This window comes from Achroia grisella, unplaced genomic scaffold (assembly GCF_030625045.1).
Source record: "Achroia grisella isolate CSIRO2021 unplaced genomic scaffold, CSIRO_AGI_Agris_v1 utg546, whole genome shotgun sequence".
Classification (NCBI taxonomy): Eukaryota; Metazoa; Arthropoda; class Insecta; order Lepidoptera; family Pyralidae; genus Achroia; species Achroia grisella.
This window is the reverse complement of record NW_026712931.1, coordinates 3,846,104-3,866,362: the sequence shown is the minus strand read 5'-3', so window position 1 is coordinate 3,866,362 and position 20,259 is coordinate 3,846,104. Positions and strand designations below refer to the sequence as shown.

Here is a 20,259-nt window from a genome sequence, read left to right as displayed (position 1 = left end):
AGCTTGCGCTCTTTGGTAAATCATTGGAATTCCTATGATTTCAGGACAGCGAGAGGAATTATGTTACACTTCAAAAATAAATACACATTATTTTTACATTATTTTATTATAACTAAACAACTGTACATTACTTACTAATCATAACCGGCGGCAACTGTAACACAATGTTTTCAGGTAAAATTTCCAACGTTACCGCTTCGTCGTCGCCGAGCCAATGGAAGTCAGCCAAATACTGTAGAAGAATTAAATACCGCTTTAACTCTCTTTGCACAAAGGATGTTAATAGATTTGACCTTCTCAAGGTAGATAAAAGAGTATTTATTTTTTTATTTTATTAATACACCTTATTGCACCAGACACAAAAAATTTATATATAAATATATATACACAAGTCATTTTGCAGACGACTTCAAATTATTTTTTAAAATTACCAATTTCTCTGATTGTGAGCTCCTTCAGAAAGATATAAACAATATCTTTGAGTGGTGTGAAAAAAATCGCTTGATGTTCAATGACACCAAATGTTCACTTGTAACATTTAGTCGGAATGTGGACACCTATAGGCATAATTATCAATTAGGTAATACACTGCTAAATAGGGTAAGGTCCATAAAAGACCTGGGGTTTTGATGAGTGATGATCTTACTTTCCGAAGTCATATTTTTTTTGTATGTGATAATGAAATGGAGCACCCGCCTGCGCTAACGGTTTACGCTAGCGGGGCACCAGTGGAGGATGATAATATGAGCATGAGGTCAGGTCAGTTAGCCCATCGTGACAAATTCACCTGTAATTTATCACGATGATTTCCAGGGGGAACCGCGTGGTGGTCAACCTAACATAGCACATTGATAGCAATAGGGTCAAGGGTCCACATTACTAACAATCCCCTTCCCCCCTTTCCGAAGTCATATTACTATGCACTCAGGCGTTCAGGACCCTTGGATTTGTATTGCGACAGCACCAGTTAGACAACATACTTAGTATTGGGGGGAAGGGGATTGTTAGTAATGTGGACTAATTATCCCATTACTAGCAATGTGCCATGTCAGATCGACCTCCACTGGAAACCATCGTGATACATTCCCGGTGAATTTGTCACGTTGGGCTAACTGATCTGACTTTATGTTCATCCTATCATCCTCCACTGGTGCCCCGCCAGCGTAAACCGTTAGCGCAGGAGGGTGCACCATTCCATTATCATCCTTTAAAAAAAACATACTTAGTATTAAAATACTATATAATGTCTTCGTACACAGTAAATTAGAAAGTAACGCAATTATCCCACATGAATCAAAATATATACTCATGGAGGATATACTCCAAAAAAAGTTTATACGATTTGTATATCAAAGGTTTTTTTGTTGGGGATGGTGGGATATGACACACTCGAAGTAAGACGGAAGATTGCATTAATGGAATATGTAGTCAAAGTCATGAAAGGTGAAAAATGTAACCAAGCGGTATTAACATCAGTGTCCATAAGAGCGCCCAATAATTACGTACAAGCAAGAAGACGAAACTTGTTTGATGTTCCATGGAGAAGAACAGAGCTGGCCAAACAGGCTCCAATTTCTCTGGCATTGAGTCTACTCAACGGTGTAGTTAGTCATTTTCCAGATCTAGAAATATTTATTTGTAATTTGCTGGAGTTTCGTAGGATGGCAGTAGATTATTTAGGTGGTATGTTAAATTAAGATTAGGTATTATTATTATTATTTTATTTTTTTCTCTTTTGTTTCTTTGTGTAATTAGTGTATATATATGTAATTAGTGTTTATAATAGTGTGTATTTGTATATTATCTTCCTAAGTGGGCATATTGGGAGACTGTAAAGCTCACTTAGTATGACATAAATAAATAAATAAATAAGTACAAAAGGCGGCTTTATCACTAACCAATATCTTACAGGCGTTATTGTATTGCAAGGCGTTATTTTAAATCAAGTGGAGCGTAATAATTTAAAGTACATATAATTCAAAGTAAAATACTAAACCAAAGCAATTAAACATATAATATGTCATGAAAATTGGCAAACATGTAGGATAGTATTTAGAAGGGAAAAGACAAAAGGAAATTGCAGGCAAAATTTATAATAAATATAAAATTCTCGGTGGTGTGGATACAGTATTCCAGATTGTTGAAATAAAGTAATTTTTATGTATATAAACTGGCTTAAATTACAAAAATTATATACCTTAAAGGGAATAACTTTAGTATTTGATGGTTTTGATCCATTTCCTGATCTTTTTGCAGCAGGTTCCGTATCTTCATCCTGAAAATATGTATCAATTAATATATAAATATTTTTTTTTAAGTGGTATAAAAATTGAGTTTATAGTTAAATAATTTTAGTGTTATTTGTATGAAATATCTGTCAGTTTCGAAAGTATGTATGATATTGTATAAAACTATTGCGTTTTGATTTCAAAATACAACCCAGTATAATAAACAACTTTAATACATGAAAGTAAAATTTATTTGCAGAACTTTGTATGGTGTCAAATGAAAACGCGAGCAAGTTTTATGGCGTTTGTGATCTGTTTTAAAGTCTAATTTAATTGACTGTATAGTCATGAAACAACGAGTAGGCTTTATTTACAATTAACAAGACGCAATTTAATATTTATAATATTAGTATGGATGTGACAAACAGCACATCATGCATAACCAAAGATGAACTTATGGACATCTACAATAGTGTATATTAGATGTGCCCGCGGTTTCACCTACATGAAATTTACAACCTATGTGTAATTCTGATGTATTAGCTAAGCTTTATTGTAAAGTTTAATTAAACTTATACATCCATTTTGCTTGAAAGAGTAACAGACATCCATACATTTACCCACTGGGGCCAACTTTATTTAACTAACTTCAATGCATACAATACACAATTCAGTACACTACATTTGGCGGACTTAACAGCATGCGGCAATTTATGCATTTATTAGTATTAGTAAGAAGTAAGAATGGGAAGGTTACCGGTTCCCTGTCTGCCACCCAAAGCGCGGTGTCGTCGTGCAGTAGCAGCGCGTCCCGGCGCGGGTGCAGCTCGAGTGCGGATGCGACCCGGCTCCCCGCCGCCGTGGCCCTCCACCCCACCCACTCTGCCGCGAACCGACGCTCCTCGAGCTCGTACTCAACCATCTACCATGCACAGCGTCGATATATACATAGAAAACACCCAGACCGATACAATCATGCTCGGTAGTCTAGCGGTTTAAAACACCGCTTTTCCGATGGTCGCAGGATCAATGCCTAACAGGGTACAATTATTTGTATTTTGTACTTTATGTATCCCGCGGAAATCGGTTTTCATACAGAAAAGAATGTCTATGTAAATATAGACAAAGAGAACGAGAAAACAGCGCGCGCTGCCCGCTCGCGCATTCTCCCGTTCTTCAATCGTGAATGCTTTACCGCCTTTTTATAATAATTAATTATTTATCATTGCAAAATGGAAAACATCTGAATATAGAGCAAATAGATAACTATGGAGATATTGATATATATAATTTATAAATCTTAAATGTGTCTTTGAAAAATTAAATCTTCGATTAGACAGCAATTTGAACCGGAAAGAAATTAATAACTTTTTTTTACATGTTTGCAAGAGTGCTTTACTCAACCCACCCTCGGAACCACAGCTGACTTTCACTAAACTCCAAACAAGCAACTTTCTTAACTATCTCAGAATTTCTCAGAATCAGATTCGGAACTAAATATTCTGTTTTCGTATCTCTTTCAAAGAGCGAAACAGTAATTAATGGTAAAATGTTTATTACATTAAAATATTAAATTCAGCGTGTCCTCAATTAATTTTCAACTTATAAACACAAAAAATAACCTATGTACTACCTTACCTGTTGGTCTACGTAAGTAATTATAAGGTTGTCCCGTTTGCAGTCGACAGTTAAAGCGGAAGGAATACATTTGTATCTCGGCAGTGTTACGTAGTGTACGTATTTCTTCTCGCCCTTAGTCCACACAGCTATGGAACCTTGCGTATCAGCCACTACTAAATATGTTGCGCCGGAGGCGGTTTCCTTGGATACATAAAGGTGCAGGATTGATGAAGTTTTTAAATCTGTAAAAATATAAAATAAATTTAAATAACTTACACAGATATTTATTCGAATACGCAAAATAAAAAATAATTACTATGATTGATAAAATAAATACTAATTATTGAAAATAGTGAATTCTTTAATAAAACAAAGGAAACATTATTGTATTGTAAAAGTGGGAATTTATACCAAACTATGGACCAATTGCAATTAAAAAATTCTGAATTAAAAGTTCAGAATGGTAGAACATTACGATGGGTTAATTCTGATAGGTAAGTCATACATATCTATTAGAATTAAATAAAGATAAATAATTGCATAAAATTAGAGACACCTACAAGTGTAACCCGGTCTGAGCTCGTTAATATAAAATATACCTATTTGAGAACGCCACTACTGAACTTTACTTACGTTTATCGACTGTGATACTTTGCACAACAGTCGCGCCTGCTAAAGGGTCCACCTGTAGCACATAGACCACGCCAGTGCTATGAACCATCATTGTGCGGGAATCTTGTGTGAACACAATTCGATCACAACTCGACGGTAAACCACTGACTGTCATTTTAGACAAAGACAAATTCCCTTGATCTTCTTCGTCCTGTAGAATAGTAAACATATAAATAACCGTTACAGTCAAATAAAAACTAATATGACCAGTACAAGCTGTAAGAGTTATAGACTAGTCAGTCTGAGAAATAGTGAGTCAACAGAAATATAATAAGCTCATATCTTTTACTATGTGTGACACAAAATCGAAGCAACTCCGTATCAGTTTTGCAATATTTTATATAGTATATTCTTCAATCAATGAGTATTTCCCTATCTATATAAGACAAAATTGATATTATACTATTTATATATAAGGTTCTATTATAAATATCGTCATAGTCGTAGAATACAAAAAAAAATTAATAGTCAGATCCGTCAGTATTCTACGACTATGACGATATAATGCTTCAGTGTATAAACCTCCAGAGTGTATATATGTTAACTCCATCTACGTAATTATGATAAACGTAACAATATCTTAGATTTCATTAGTTATAAAATACATATTTATGCAGGTAACTAATTCTTCACAAATTGCTTTATGCTTTAGTTAATCATATACAAATAAATAGCACAGACTTGTTAATAAAATCAATCAGTCAAAAATTATAATTTATTATAGTACATAAACTATAACAGAAGAGATTTACTAACCGTTTCTAATTTTAATATTCGTATGTGACTGTCTGTTGAGTAAATAATGAATTCTCCGGACGGCGATAGCTGGCAACAGCGTATTTGCTTATGTCCCTTGGCCTGTACTGACACTAATTTTAATGGTTTCTCAGTTAATTTTAAAGTTTTAATTTGGGTTCTAGCAGCCTTCGCTTTGTCGATAATATCCATTGTTGAGTCCTCTTCCAAACCCTTGTTTTTGCCTTTCTTATTTTTATTCGTGTCTATATTAACAGTATCATAAACAATACTTCCGTTTTGGTTTGTGCCATAAGACCCTAATTTCCAGACTTCTAAGTAAGTGCTATACCTGATGTCAAACAAACAAAATCGTAATCAACACTAATTCAGTATTAATAAACTTTTTATACATCTGTACATATAATAAAAATGTTAGCGATGGCTGTCACTAGATGACTTTATTAACAATTATTTTTAGAGATATCGTCTGTTTTTGCGTTCTACTCTTAGAAATAGTTTAAGCGAATTGTGTTCAGTTTTCATCAATGCTTTGTGATCGGGCATCGTTTTATTCCAATTATTTTATAAACAACCAACTTATACGGATACGTAATCGCGGGTTCGCGAGCAAAAATAACTGCTCATCATGCATGGGCTGCAGACATTTTTTAACGCACTTACATACTTGTAGATAAGGTCTTATTATATATTGATGTTGTATATTTATATAATAGACAAGCCCTTATATAATACTGCTATATTTATAGTGCTAACAATTTATAAGCAAATTATTTATATAGTGGTATGACATTACTACATTAAACACACACACATGAGTATGTGTATATGAATATTGAATATAATTGTCGATTTCTATAGTCATCATAGGTTCACATTGATTCATATTAATTGTTTATTCATTACCACATATGCACATCATCGAAATATTTTCGAAGCTTACATGAAACATTACATTAGACAATATTGCACAAAGTGTAACAGTTATAGCAATCTACAAAAAGCTACTAACTAAACAAGATATTGTATAAATAGTTATAATAAAGTTATGAATATCACCTCAAAAGTAGAAGTTTCTTCGCAGGTGACACTGATGATCTTGGTGCTGGAATCATTGGTGGTATTCTCATCACCCACTTGGGAGGATATTTAGTTAATGTCAAGTAACCATCAGCTCCCACCGACACCAATCTGTCACAATCTACCACTAAAGATCTGGAATTAATAAATAAAATACAATGCCAAAGCCCTAGAAATACTCTAAAGTAAAGGACAGTGGAGAGCACATTCTTCCTAATATTGATATATTATTTCCTAATGTTGTATCTGGCTAATCGCAATTGTGTTTTTTGTTCTAAATTGGTATTTGAATTAATAGTTCTTTTATAGTACATTATTTTATAAGATTTGATTCTGTCATATCTATAGTTTCTTAATATATGTCTCTGTATTCCAAGTCTTTTTTTATAGTAATCCTTTTACCTAAATATACATATAAAATAAAACTACAATACCTAAATATTGGTTTAAGATTTTGCATTGGACAGTAAATTTGTCTTGATAATCAAATTAGTATTAAATTCAAAATTGGGGAAAGTAATTTGTTATAGTATCAAATATATATCAATATAGTATCAATTCTTAACCTCTGGTCGTCGCGACGAAGGACTGGTGGGTCGCGGGTAAAGTATGGGTGTCTGCCGTCTTATCTAATTAATAAATGCCAGCAATTCTCATAATCAAAGCCCATAGAAAATGTATCTACAGCAATAATGGCAATTATTAATAATTAAAGGCCATGGATAATAGATTTATGAAAAATATAATGTAACAACATATTCATTTAACTGTAATAATAGCATTCAAATATTCAAATATAAATGGGATCACCTGACATCATGCTCGTGGACATCTCGTTGTACATGTTTCACCCACTGTCCCCCAGTCTGTTTGTTATTTTTAACTTTGATGAACTGCATAATCACAGGATCCACACCACTGAAGTACATATTTGTTTCATCATCCGATACAGCAATAGACAAAATGTCTGCCTTGTGAGTTACATATGATTCAATCTGAAATATTGAAGTATAAATATCACAAACAACATTCTAATTTATATTGGAATATTTATATTACTTTCTGAAATAGCAAACATCTGCTTAAATAAGATGTGTACAATAATTTACAGAAGCAAAATAAATAAATACCCAAAGTGCTTCATTACAATTACATGTTTTGACTTCTACAGCAAATATGTTTTTATTTTCTAGTTACTGAAGTAGCGTAAGAGCTGATTGTCTACCTATTAGTAAGTGGCAACCATTGCCTATATACATGTTCATAGTAGTATATAGTAGCATGAGCAACACACCTGATATTCTTTACACCAAGTTAATTAGTCTTTTGTCAAAGTAATACCAGAATATTTTCAAGAAAAAAGAATATTGTGTTAAATCTAAATTTACAGAATGGGCAACAGTGGGATGACAAATTTACGACTTATGTGAGAAATTATTCAAAAATATTCAAACAAGTTTGTATTGCAGCTAAATCTAATTATATAAATAAACAAATTAATCAGTCTTCTGACTAAATTAAGACCATCTGGGGAATTATAAACAAAGAAACAAGAAGGTCTGAAAAAGCCTGCAATCAATTCTCATTAAATTATGACAATAAGTTAATAACAGCAACAAAAGATATAGGTCATATTTTCCGAGATTTTTTTGCTAATATTCCGATTGATATTACATCTTCTCTAGACTCATCTCCAATTCGAGCAAAGACATTACTGGAGGCTAATGTCAGCCCTTGCTCTTTAACATTTAAATTTTCACATGTCAGCCCTTCTCATATAATAAAAATATTCAATCAGTTAGATTTAAAAAATACGGAAGATCCCTGGGGCATGTCAGTTAAAGTAGTTAGTTCATTCATAGATATTGTTGCTCCTTATCTAGCTACTATGTTCAATAAATGTGTTGATAATGGCGTGTTTCCTCAATTAATGAAATTTAGCAAATTAATTCCACTGTTTAAATCAGGAGATAGATTTGAGCTAGGCAACTGTAGACCAATTTCTATTTTGCCAGTTCTAAGTTAAGTATTTGAAAAGATTATGTTTAACCAAATGTTAAAATACTTCAGGGATAACGGACTGCGTCACGGTCACCAATATGGTTTCACCGCCGGTAAGTCTACTACTGATGCAGGTGTAGCGCTTATTACACATATATTCAAATCATGGGAGAACTCACAGGATGCTCTCGGCGTTTTTTCTGACTTATCGAAGGCGTTTGATTGCGTAGATCATAAAACACTTTTGTATAAGCTCGAACATTATGGTATTAGAGATAATGACCTTAAGTCTAATGAAAACTTATCTAGAGGATAGGGTGCAAACTGTAGATATTGATGGTGTAAAGTCTAAGGGAACTAATATAAAAATGGGCGGTCCTCAAGGTTCAATCCTAAGATTGATCCTTGATTGATTGATTGATTGATTGATCCTAAGATTGATTGGCCCTAAGGCCATTTCTCTTTTTAATTTATATAAATGACCTTCCCTACATGGTAGAGAAAGTTGCAGATATAGTGTTATTAGCGGATGATACTTCGTTAGTGTTTAAAATTGGTCGCCAATGTAATCAATTAGACGATGTAAATTATGCTATTTCTGCTATATTAAATTGGTAACATGTAATAATCTATTATTAAACTCTAACAAAACTAAGTGTATTAAATTCACGCTTCCTAATGTAAAACAAGTAAATACGCAGCTATTGCTTAATGATGAAATAGTAAATTTTGTTAATGATACAGTTTTTTTAGGAATAACAGTGGACTCGAAGTTACAATGGGGGCCCCATATTTCAAAATTAGCCAGTAGACTTAGTTCTGCTGCTTATGCAATTAGAAGGATAAGGCAATTAACAGACGTGGCGACGGCAAAACTTGTATATTTTAGTTATTTCCATAGCATTATGTCATATGACATACTGCTATGGGGTAAAGCTGCCGATCTAAATACTATATTTATTTTACAAAAGAGAGCCCTACGTTCTATTTATGGTATGGGTTCTAGAGAGTCATGACGTCAATGCTTTAAAGAATCAAATATCCTCACTGTTGCCTCACAGTACATTTATGAAAATATATTGTATACAAGGAAAAACTTAGATAGTTTCAAGAAACTTAAAGACTGTACAAGTAGAAACTTACGCAATAAAAATAAGTTAATTTTACCTAAATGCCGACTACATAAAGTTAGTAATTCATTTTATGGTAATTGCGTAAGATACTATAATAAACTGCCAGAATCTACGCTAAATCTGACAGAGAGAATTAAAATTTTATATTAAACAAATGTTATGTAAAAAAGCTTATTATAGGATAGATGAATTTATAGATGATAGCAATATATAGCATGTATAAGTTTATTTGCGGACGTTATAATTTATTTTTCATATTGCTTTCTTGATATATGATAGCATACCGGCTTTTGTATTGATTGCCGCATGCATCCTCATGTAAAGTGTGAATACTGTAACTACCATGTTAGTAATTTTTGTATCTGTGACGTGGTCGAGTGGAATGAGTAGTCATGCTCACTACATGTGGCAGCGTGGTGGGCCGGGTCATTGGGCTCCCTAAAATATGGTCGAGCGCAGTGATGGCTGGCTCATCCGTCATACTCGTGAACGAGTGCTGCTTGTAGGGACTGGTCTGCTCTTATCACTACGACTGATTTAATCTTATTGTGTTTTTATATTTGAGCCTAAATAAATTAGTACTGGTTGGTAGTTTGTATCCACACGTTTCGACTTGTAAAATGTGAACTGTGAACAATCCTTGTAGGATTGTTTAAAAGAGCAACACACAAGTTTCTTGCTTATTCTTCTTGTGATGAGACAGCTTTCCGAATAAGCGGTAAATTTGAAAAAAATGTTGACTATTTAAAAGTGCTTAAATTAAGTTTATTTGAATAAATGATTTTCTATTCTATTCTATTCTATTCTACATCATAATGTGATGTGGTGGTACTGCTCCTGTATTGTCGTACCTCTGTATCCTATAATTTCACTGCTGTATCTTACATAATAATAATATAGACATCAGTAACATAATATATATTCCAGACCGCTTTACTTCAGCTGGTTGCAGGTTCGATTACTTGCATGGTGTAAATATTTATCATGATTATTTATATCAGTCTGGGTGTTTTCTATATACATATATTATGTATGTATTTACAAAATAAATGTCATGTAAAACGTCCAGTGCTGAGCAACGAAGATTATAATTTACGTATTATATACATCACCTGGTCTCCCATATCTCCATCCCAAAATGTAAGCCTGCCTCCACTGTCACCAGAAACAACAACATTGTCGGAGAGCACAGCCAAGCACCAGACAATGGTCTTCTTACCACGTCTACTGACAGACATACGGCTCTTAGCATGCCCAGTCTGGACATTCCACACTCTTATAGTATCTATTGAACCTAAAATATTTTATATTATATATTAATCTGAATAATAAAGTATTTTGTCAAATATAATAATTGTTACAATAATACACTATAAAATAATAATATCCAAATCCTTAGTGATATATTTAACTGCCTCAATGTTTTAACAAGTCCGCACTCCTTACATCAAATGGTAGCGCATTCACTTCCCCACAAGGTACAAACCTTTATATTCATGAATATAATTGTTTGTATTTTTCAATTTCAATCTATCTAATTGACACACAACATTAAATGAGATACCATTGGAAAACATGATGCTCATACAACACAGCATATATACACAACTCACACATACTTGTCAAGCAGTTGGCTACTACCCATTAACTTTGCATGCATGATATAGTTAAGATTTACATTAATATACTACTTTTACATTAAGATATAATATATGTATATTACCTGTGACTAAAATATCTCCTCCTTTATTAAATTTACAACACATAATTCTCCCTTCCTGTTTATCAAACAATTTTAAGTAATTGATTTCATTATTCTCCACACTGTATAAATTAACATAACCTTGTTCTGTGCCAACTGCTACAACAGTGTTTGCAGAGTTCACATCCAGGCACCATGCTGCATATCCAGTTAGAAGCGTTGTGCTCTTGACACATAGTTTATTGAGATCCCACTCAACTAACGCACCACCAAGACCGGTCGAAAGCAGTCTATCTTTTACCCAACACAAAGCCTCGACAGATCCATTTTCCACTCCAGGAATAAAGTTTATTAAATAAGGAGCAAAACTTAAGTCCCATATCTCAATTGAAGCATTTGCTCTGTAAGAATAAATATTTTTCAGTAATGATACAATAACTTCATTGCTATTATATATGGTATTTCTAACCTCACCTTGCAACAGCGAGACGTTTGTCATTTTTGTTTAAAGACACACAATTAATTAATTGTGGCTTTGGGTTATAAAAACAAACTCTATGTACTTTACTACACATTTCGATATTTACGTAATATTAAATTACATTAAAGTAAACCACATTTGAAAATATATTCAACATTACAATCCTGGTAAAGCACTAAAATTGTAAATATTAAAGCATGACAATGAATGACACTGACAGTATAGATTACCATATGTTCTAGTGATGAATCTATTATAGAAATGTCAATAGAATACCGATTTTACTTCAATAAACAAGTTGCGATAAAAAAATATGAACAGTTACGAGAACGTACTATTTAATATTAAAACGTAACATAACGTAAATAGAATAAATATTTTGATAAAATTACATTTTGTCACTCGTTTCCAATAATATTTAATCATAATTTTGTTTTCCATGTGAAATTCTAACGTGACTAAAAGTATTTTCATATTAATATGTCCAAGAAATGTGATGATTTTCTTATGATACAGCTCCATTAAATCTGACTGTCTAATAATTCCAAATAATGTAGTTCCTACTTACTTAATACACTTACTGTAGTTTCCATGACTAATGCTGTCAAACTTTGTTGGCAATACTGAACTGATCAATTTGGTCGATCTGTGTAGTGAATTTATTTATTTTCATCGTACTTACACTTTTATGTCGAAATAACAAATTTATCATTCTCTTCGATGACGTATTAAGAGACTATTTAATTAATAATTTACTTATTTGCAACTATATCTGATCTACTGTGCACAATGGGTGACGGACAAAGCGAGAATCAACTCCTATTGCGAGACGGTGAGTTTACGGAGTTCATTGTTTTGACAGATTATAATACAACTAAGTATAGCATTTACATTTACATGGTCATTATTTTATTGTTACAAAACATCAATACTTTTCTTTAAACAATATTAAATAATCAGTTGTGCAACTAAATGAGAAGCTACCCGCTGGTTACGTGATCTAATAAATTGAGTGTTACGTGAAGACGACTTATCAATAATTGTTTCCTTCGGTAGAACTTAGTGTCAGCACCATATCGCCAGTCGGTCCTGATGAGGTCCCGCCGTCTTATCAACAAGCTGGACTGCCTATGGTTACATGCCGGGTGTGTCAAGCCATGATAGATATTACAGGAAAAAGAGAGCAGCATGTTGTAAAATGTTCTGAGTGCAATGAGGCTACAGTAAGTGTTTATAAATATTTTCATTTGCCTGATTGACTGGACACTACACTTATTATCTATCTATCTATACCAGTATATTATAAAGAGGTAAAGATTGCGAATTAATTTTTGGGGTAATCTTTGGTACTAGCAAACTTTTTTTTGTTTGGGATAGCCCAGTTACTAGGTACTATATGTAACATCATGGATATACCATGGATTTCACCATACCACTGCTTAGTGTGGAGATAAATATCACTCAGTAGTGCTACTATCTTCCCATCTAATGAAATTAACTATGTTGCACAGATAGTTATATAAATACATGCTCTGTGAATATTATTTGTGGATATTTGCGCTGTAATAATTCATAGTCTCTTTTATTATGATTCCATGTTTATAATATATATAATAATAAATTCTAACATAATTATGAAATCAAATGGTAAATTATCATCCATAGACTTAAAATTTATATTTATACACAATTGTCTGTTTCCTATACTAATCCTGCGCCACATTTACATGTCTTGTTGATTTCTATTTTCTTAACACAATCATGTTATAGCAATCTATGTATCACTCCAATAAATTTTCTTTTAAATTTTACAGCCTATAAGAAATGCCCCTCCAGGAAAAAAATATGTGCGCTGCCCTTGCAATTGCTTGTTGATCTGCAAGACTTCATCGCAGCGCATTGCATGTCCTAGAGCTGATTGTAAGAGAATCATCAACTTAGCACCATCACCTGTCACTCCACCAGTACCCATCTTACCTGGCATGTGCAGGGTTATTTGTGCACACTGCCAAGACACATTTCTGGTGAGTAAAACTATTTTTTATTTTTTTATATTGCACCAAATACAGAAAATAACTAAATATATCTTAATTATTTTCTGTATCTAGTCCTATAATTTACATAAATACATAATTCATAAATGTATAAGTTAAATAAACTGATACAAGAAGTGGTCTTATCACTAAGCAAACTCTTCCAGACTACCTTTGGGTAGACAAAATAATGATAAGAAAAGGGTAGGTGGCTATTCTACAACAGATGATAACTATTGCTTACTAATTAATTTTTTTTGTCATAAAACTAAGAAAATAATAAGAGAAATTCCTATAATATTTTTTTATTTCAGCCAACAAATTTGCTTCTAACTCTATTCTCAATTGAAATTTGTCATATCATGTGAACATTAGTGTTGTATATATTAATTATGTACAATATTGAAATAAACAATGGGTCAATATTTAAAAACTCTACTAGATGCAATTATTCTCTTGAGCTCTGGGCATGACCCATACAAAATTTTCTCAATATTTAATATATATTATTATTTACTTGTGACAGAAATAGTGAGTCAGTTTTATCATTTATTAGATCATTAACTAACTACTGCTCATTTTATTATTTTATTTTAATCCATAATTATTTGATACCATAGTTCTACTATAAAATAATTATGGATTATTGGATATACAATTTTAGTAAAAAACTAACGGTATTTGCGACTTCGTCCTTCATCCATGTGGAATTTAACTTTATTTTTCTAAAATAAAAGCAGCCTAAGTTACTTCTTATTACATCAGTTATCTGCCACAAAAAGTCCCGTCAAAATTGGTCACGTTTTTTCAGAGATTAGGCAGGACAAACAGACAGACAGACAAAAATTGAAAAAAAAAATATTTTGGTGTACGTACCGTATTTATATTCATATGCCTGTAGTAAAAAACGGTTATTTCAATATTACAAACAGACACTCTAATTTTATTTATATTGATAATTTTTTTCGATGTTGGCTTTTTTCTTAGGTGTTAGTCCAATTTATTAATATTACGTAGTTTACTAATAAAGCTGCATTATATAAGTTTTTTTATACAACTATGGTGGTAAACAGGCATACGGCCCATCTGTTGGTAAATGGTTACCTTAGTCTATAGACGTCTGAAACACCAGGAGTGTTACCTGCGCGTTGCCGATCCATATAAAACCTTAAAATACCCTTTTTAAAAAACCATATGCTGTAGTCTCGTGAGAAAACCTCGGCAAGTAGTTTATTCCACAATCTAAGTATACGCGGGAGGATGCTCCTCTGAAACAGCACCGAGACTACTTAGCGTGTGGGGATGAATTCCCTGTCGATGCCGAGCGGTGTGATGGTAAAAGGTAGCTGCATAATGGTAAAAGGTAGCGGCATCATGTCGAACAATTCCTCAGAACACAGTCTGTTGTATATTCGGTAGAACACACAAAGCTAAGTGGTTCGATACCGCCAGATAGATCGAGATTATCGACAATTCTCATAACACGTCTCTGAACCGAGTGAAAAGGACAGAGCTGGTATCCAGGTGCTCTTGCCCAAAGATGAGAGCAGTAGAACCGAACCTGAGACTTATATAAGAGGAGTTGGTCCTCAGTGAAGTACCGATTCGCTCTATTGAGCACACCGAGGGTTTTGGACGCCATCTTTACCTTTTCTTCTAGGTGACTGCGGAACTCAACTGTGCTAGAGATGTCGACACCGAAAATCCCAATGCTTTTATTGTTCAATGTTCGCGATTTGCCTCCGCAACGGAAAGAGGAATATTATAGCACGGCCCGTGTAATATGCGTCCCCAGTACTGTCCACATAACAATGAATGTTAACTGTGGTTAATGATCGTTGATATGCAGCAAAAACTGTGTCGGGGAGAAAACGGAGCCTTGCGGGACGCCAGCGTAAATGTCAATGCTGTCAGAGCACCAACCGTCGACCACAGTTTTGATGCATCTGCTATACAATAAACTAGCGACCCATTTACTTAATCCCTCTGGTATTCCGTACGAGGGCAATTTCGATAGAAATATATATTTCATTAGATTGATTTTCGATTCTTAAACGATCAACATTTAATTATCAAATGTTATGTATTTAAGCAATATATTATCAATGGCATGTTCCGCGCTTTTTTCGTGGTCACGTATTTTACCATAACAATTTGTTACTTTCAGTATCAGCTGTTAAAAAATGCTGCCGTACGCTGCCCTCATTGTCGCAAGGTGTCATCGGTGGGACCACGTATGCCGCGAGTCAGGGGAACGACATTTGCATTACTCGCACTTATATTCTTGTCGATTGCGATCGGAGTTACGGTAGGAACGTTCACCAAGGCCAAAGATCACCATGGTATTTACTTTGCTTATGTTGCATTATTCTTAATAGCATTTCTGTCGGGTAGTCGAGCGGTCTACTATTTTGCTATGAAAGTGAGTACAATCGAGGGCCCAGTCTAAATGTGCCACTGACATTGGTATTGTGATAACATTTGTATGTATGACTAGTAATAATTTCTCAATTCCATATAACTAATATTATATTTACTTGGTTTTATGCCAATTTGATACATTGTATTATGTATAATCATTACTTGTAACAAGTGTATGAATCATGCTATTCTGAGATAGTAAATTGGATATCTTTTTGAATTTTAAAAATATATTTGTGATTAAAGTTCTCATACCAAGAAAGAACATGTTATATAGAGGAAAATATACTAATAAAATTTTAAAGACGTAAGTACTGAATAAATTTGGTTACCGAGTTACAATCTTTATAAGCTTATGAACATTTTTTGGGTTTGAAATTATATTCCGCAGAAGTGATAAGCTATCTGTTTTTTATTTAATCAATATCTACAATTCTAAATGATGTTACACAATAAATGCAATTGTTTTTTAGTTTTGAAGAATAAGAATCTTTATCCACATCATCTGTAGACAAAAAATCTTATAAGATCTTAGAAGTTTCAATCCGGTACGAAATAATTGACGAAACAAGCCTGGCTCTGGCTCGAGGACTATAAGCTGTTTTTTGGCGTCACTTTTATCAAAAATTTGGCACTCTTTAGTAAATTCGGTGACAATACAATTTTATGATCAACTGGCTAGTCTATTCTGGGAACCAAAACCTATCCAATAATATTGGATTGAGTGGTTTCGTATTCTTTATTCTGACACTAATGGAACGTATTCATTGCATATTCGCCATCAATGAAAGAACTAACTGATTTTGTTATTAATTTATTCGGTTTAATTTTGATTACGTTTCGTAAGTAGTATAGAAATGGAATTGAAATCAATTGAAATTGTAGTCCAGAATAGATCTGCAGGTTTAATTGATTTCTATAAATTTGCTTAAAACAAATTTAGGTCATAAATATAACCCATATTTATGACCTAAATTTATATATAATAATAATATACCTAAATTTGTTTTAATTCATTCGACTTATTATTATTATCTCGATAATTTATTAGCTGACATATATTAATATCCATCTGATCATGAGGACTTAGAGACAAGTCATTACAAATAGGACTTATTTTTTAAAACTTTTGTAGTCATTTTATTATTAACAAATAGATTTTTATTAAGAATGTCCTAAATGTTAGCAATTATACAATATCTAAATGAAAGAACCTAGTAAATGTTGCTTAACAGTCGCAATTAAACCATAAGATTACTGTATCCGCACAGCTAGCAATAAATATATTCTATTCTAACATAATCTTTGCAGTTTTATGACAGACACTTGTAAAATAATAACACTTATGTGAGCAAATCATATATTTATCTCAAAATTAGTGAAATATATTAGGATCGTGACTCAGAATCATAGTTATTTGTTGGTAGTAAGAATTCTTCATAGTGGTTCGATTATAGTGATAATTTATTAAATCAAACAACAGACGGTTAACGTCCAAATTGAGGTACATAGTGTATTCTATAGTAATTCTCTGTACAATATTATCATGCTGATTACATAGTCTTTATTACCCTGGACATATTTGGTATATCAACGACAGTAAATAAATGCCTCTATATAACTATTATATGTACATAAATATATATTACACGCCTGTTATAAGTATTACTGTCATAAAAAAAATATTGTGATGAAACTTTGTGAAGAGTCGTCTGTTTGAAACAGTCACCCATTTTTGAATAAACCCATATAGGTGAAAATTACCAGTTTCCAATAGAAGTGTATGCTACTGTGCAAATAGCCTGCAAATACGTGGCTAACACAAATATGAATTCTGAAACATCCTGGGTCGTGTGTGTGAACCTATAAAAAGTCAGTGAAACTCCCTCTAAAAATCTACTACATAACTCATTTTATAATTAATTATATGTAGTTACGGATAGCCCGGCTTCACATTACACTTTGTCTACGCAGACCTTAATAGAGACAATTTATGGTCTACCACGTTGTATTTATACGTATTTACAGTTTCACTATTATTGTATGCATCACAGATATTTGTGAATTAGGAGCTGAGATTAGTTTTGTGAATTTTTGTAAGGAATTTAATTCTTATAAACATTAATCCTGACTTTATTCTCTTTGACAGGGTGTAACTTAATTGTGTCATTTTATATGTACACGATTAGTCGTGACTTGAACGTCGATTTGAACCTTTTTTATTTTATAATTTATACATATGCTTCAAATTTTTGAGGAAACTTAATAAGTTTCAGAAATATATAAGACTATCTACTCGCCCCGACTTCGCACAGGTGTACATGTATTATTATATATATAAACCTTCCTCTAGAATCACTTTATCTATTTAAAAAACCGCTTCAAAATCCGTTGCGTAGTTATAAAGAGTGAAGCATACATAGGGACGGTCTGACAGCGACAGCGACTTATTTTATACTATGTAATAATATTGGCTTGTGTCATTATGACTAACCCTTTTCATTTTTTTTTATGTTTTTTAATAAAAAATAGCATATTATATTTATTTATAAACTAAGACAATATATCGCTACCCATATTGTTTAAGTAGTAATTGTGTATTTGTATTGTATTTGAAACGAATCTAATATTTCGTTAAAATACAGTTCAGTTAATCTAGTAAAACTGTTGCCTTCGTGTGCCCAAGCTTTTACATATAATGACTTAAAAAATAAATTGTACTTTATTAATAACGTAAATATGTATTGTAATATATACCTATTAATACAAAATATGTAACTATACATTGACCTATGGAAATGCTAGTGTTTAAATGGTAAAGTAACTGTAAGTCTCGGTTTAGGCCGTGTGAATTAAAATAAAATGCAGTGTTTATGTTAAGTTTAATCTAGAATATGGTGCACCTTGGTATCGATGTTAAATTAATGTATTATGTTATTCTTAACGTGCTCTAAACTTCATCTTAATATATGATATAATGTCCTAATTGTTCAATACACTCAGCGCAAATGAGTGCCTAAACAATTGTTTGAGTCTGAGTTCAAAAGATCTTTAATATTACTATTTGAGGTAATGTTCCATATATTCGTAGAGGGTCCATTCCATGCCCTCTTCTAATCACCTAAAGATGAATTTTCCTTAGTTAATAGGTGCAATAGTTCTAAAACGCATTTAATTAACATAGATTGAGTCGATTGAAAATCCAGCGACATGTCCAGTAACATTGCACTATGCCAATTCACATCAAAACGTTAAATGGTAATAAGAGACAAGGTTTGGATGAGACAGGAAATCCTCATGCGGATAATAAATTGGTAGATTTTATTGGACGTGTAAGAATTCATACAACTTTACCGCTAGATTTTATTGAACATGTAAGTTCATTTAACTTTACCGTGAGACCCTGTTATATTTCAGATTAAATTAATGTACTCAATTGTATATACCATGAATGCTGCACATTGTATTGATATATCGCCATGAAATTTATTTTTTTTACTTTGGGCCCTAACATTTATGTTAGGGCCCTTCTTTACATTGTATATATATTTTTTTCAAATATGTTAATTCCTGTAATTAAGGACAAATTTTTGTAAATTTCTTACCTCCACAACAAAATAATAATAATAACATTGTACAGTCAAGAGCACCTATATGTAAATACTAATTATTTTTTAAAGTCACACATTTTTTTATACCCTTATATGACTGACAATTCCTTATTTCAAAACCAAACAAATAAAAATTTATTACACAACTCATCTAAGGCTGCATGGTTGATAATATTTAATTATTTTTATTACCTTACATTTGTAAATCTTCATTTAAGAATAACACACAAACACACACATAGCTCAAGCCAACATCATTTTTTCATTTATAGGAAGTACCATTACTTCATAGATCAAATACCATCAACGCCACTAAGTAATAAATTTATTTTAAAACGGGCATAGAGGTTAGCGCTCTTATAGGTTACCAATTTCGATTTGGATTGAACTGTATGTTGGAGGCATGAAATTTTGAATGTAATGTCTTTTTTATAACTCACTATTATTTACATAGAATACATAAATATAAGGCAAATGTTACGATAAATAGTTGGTTTAATTTTATGTAACCGCTTTACACA

General features: G+C 32.5%; 2 protein-coding genes across 3 annotated transcripts; one reads left to right on the top strand and one right to left on the bottom strand.

The window, feature by feature from the left end:
• Positions 1-16: 16 nt before the first annotated feature.
• On the bottom strand, positions 17-11,872 carry LOC131848034 (U3 small nucleolar RNA-associated protein 4 homolog). Of its 2 annotated transcripts, XR_009357743.1 has the most exons (12): positions 11,667-11,872; positions 11,214-11,593; positions 10,603-10,784; positions 7,167-7,351; positions 6,336-6,491; positions 5,277-5,607; positions 4,482-4,671; positions 3,867-4,090; positions 2,986-3,150; positions 2,198-2,275; positions 1,507-1,622; positions 145-232 (listed from the first exon to the last, which is right to left on the bottom strand). XR_009357743.1 is itself a non-coding variant. In XM_059197786.1 (11 exons), exons 1-11 carry the CDS (start codon positions 11,765-11,767, stop codon positions 128-130), a joined length of 2,097 nt encoding a protein of 698 aa, XP_059053769.1. In that variant the 5' UTR covers positions 11,768-11,872; the 3' UTR covers positions 17-127. The 2 variants fall into 2 exon arrangements, 1 of the variants encoding a protein (XP_059053769.1); XM_059197786.1 differs by lacking the exon at positions 1,507-1,622 and having other exon boundaries at positions 17-232.
• A 430-nt stretch (positions 11,873-12,302) lies between these two features.
• On the top strand, positions 12,303-17,095 carry LOC131848030 (type 1 phosphatidylinositol 4,5-bisphosphate 4-phosphatase). The gene is made up of 4 exons (XM_059197781.1): positions 12,303-12,505; positions 12,730-12,896; positions 13,488-13,697; positions 15,874-17,095. Exons 1-4 carry the CDS (start codon positions 12,463-12,465, stop codon positions 16,153-16,155), a joined length of 702 nt encoding a protein of 233 aa, XP_059053764.1. The 5' UTR covers positions 12,303-12,462; the 3' UTR covers positions 16,156-17,095.
• Positions 17,096-20,259: the final 3,164 nt, after the last annotated feature.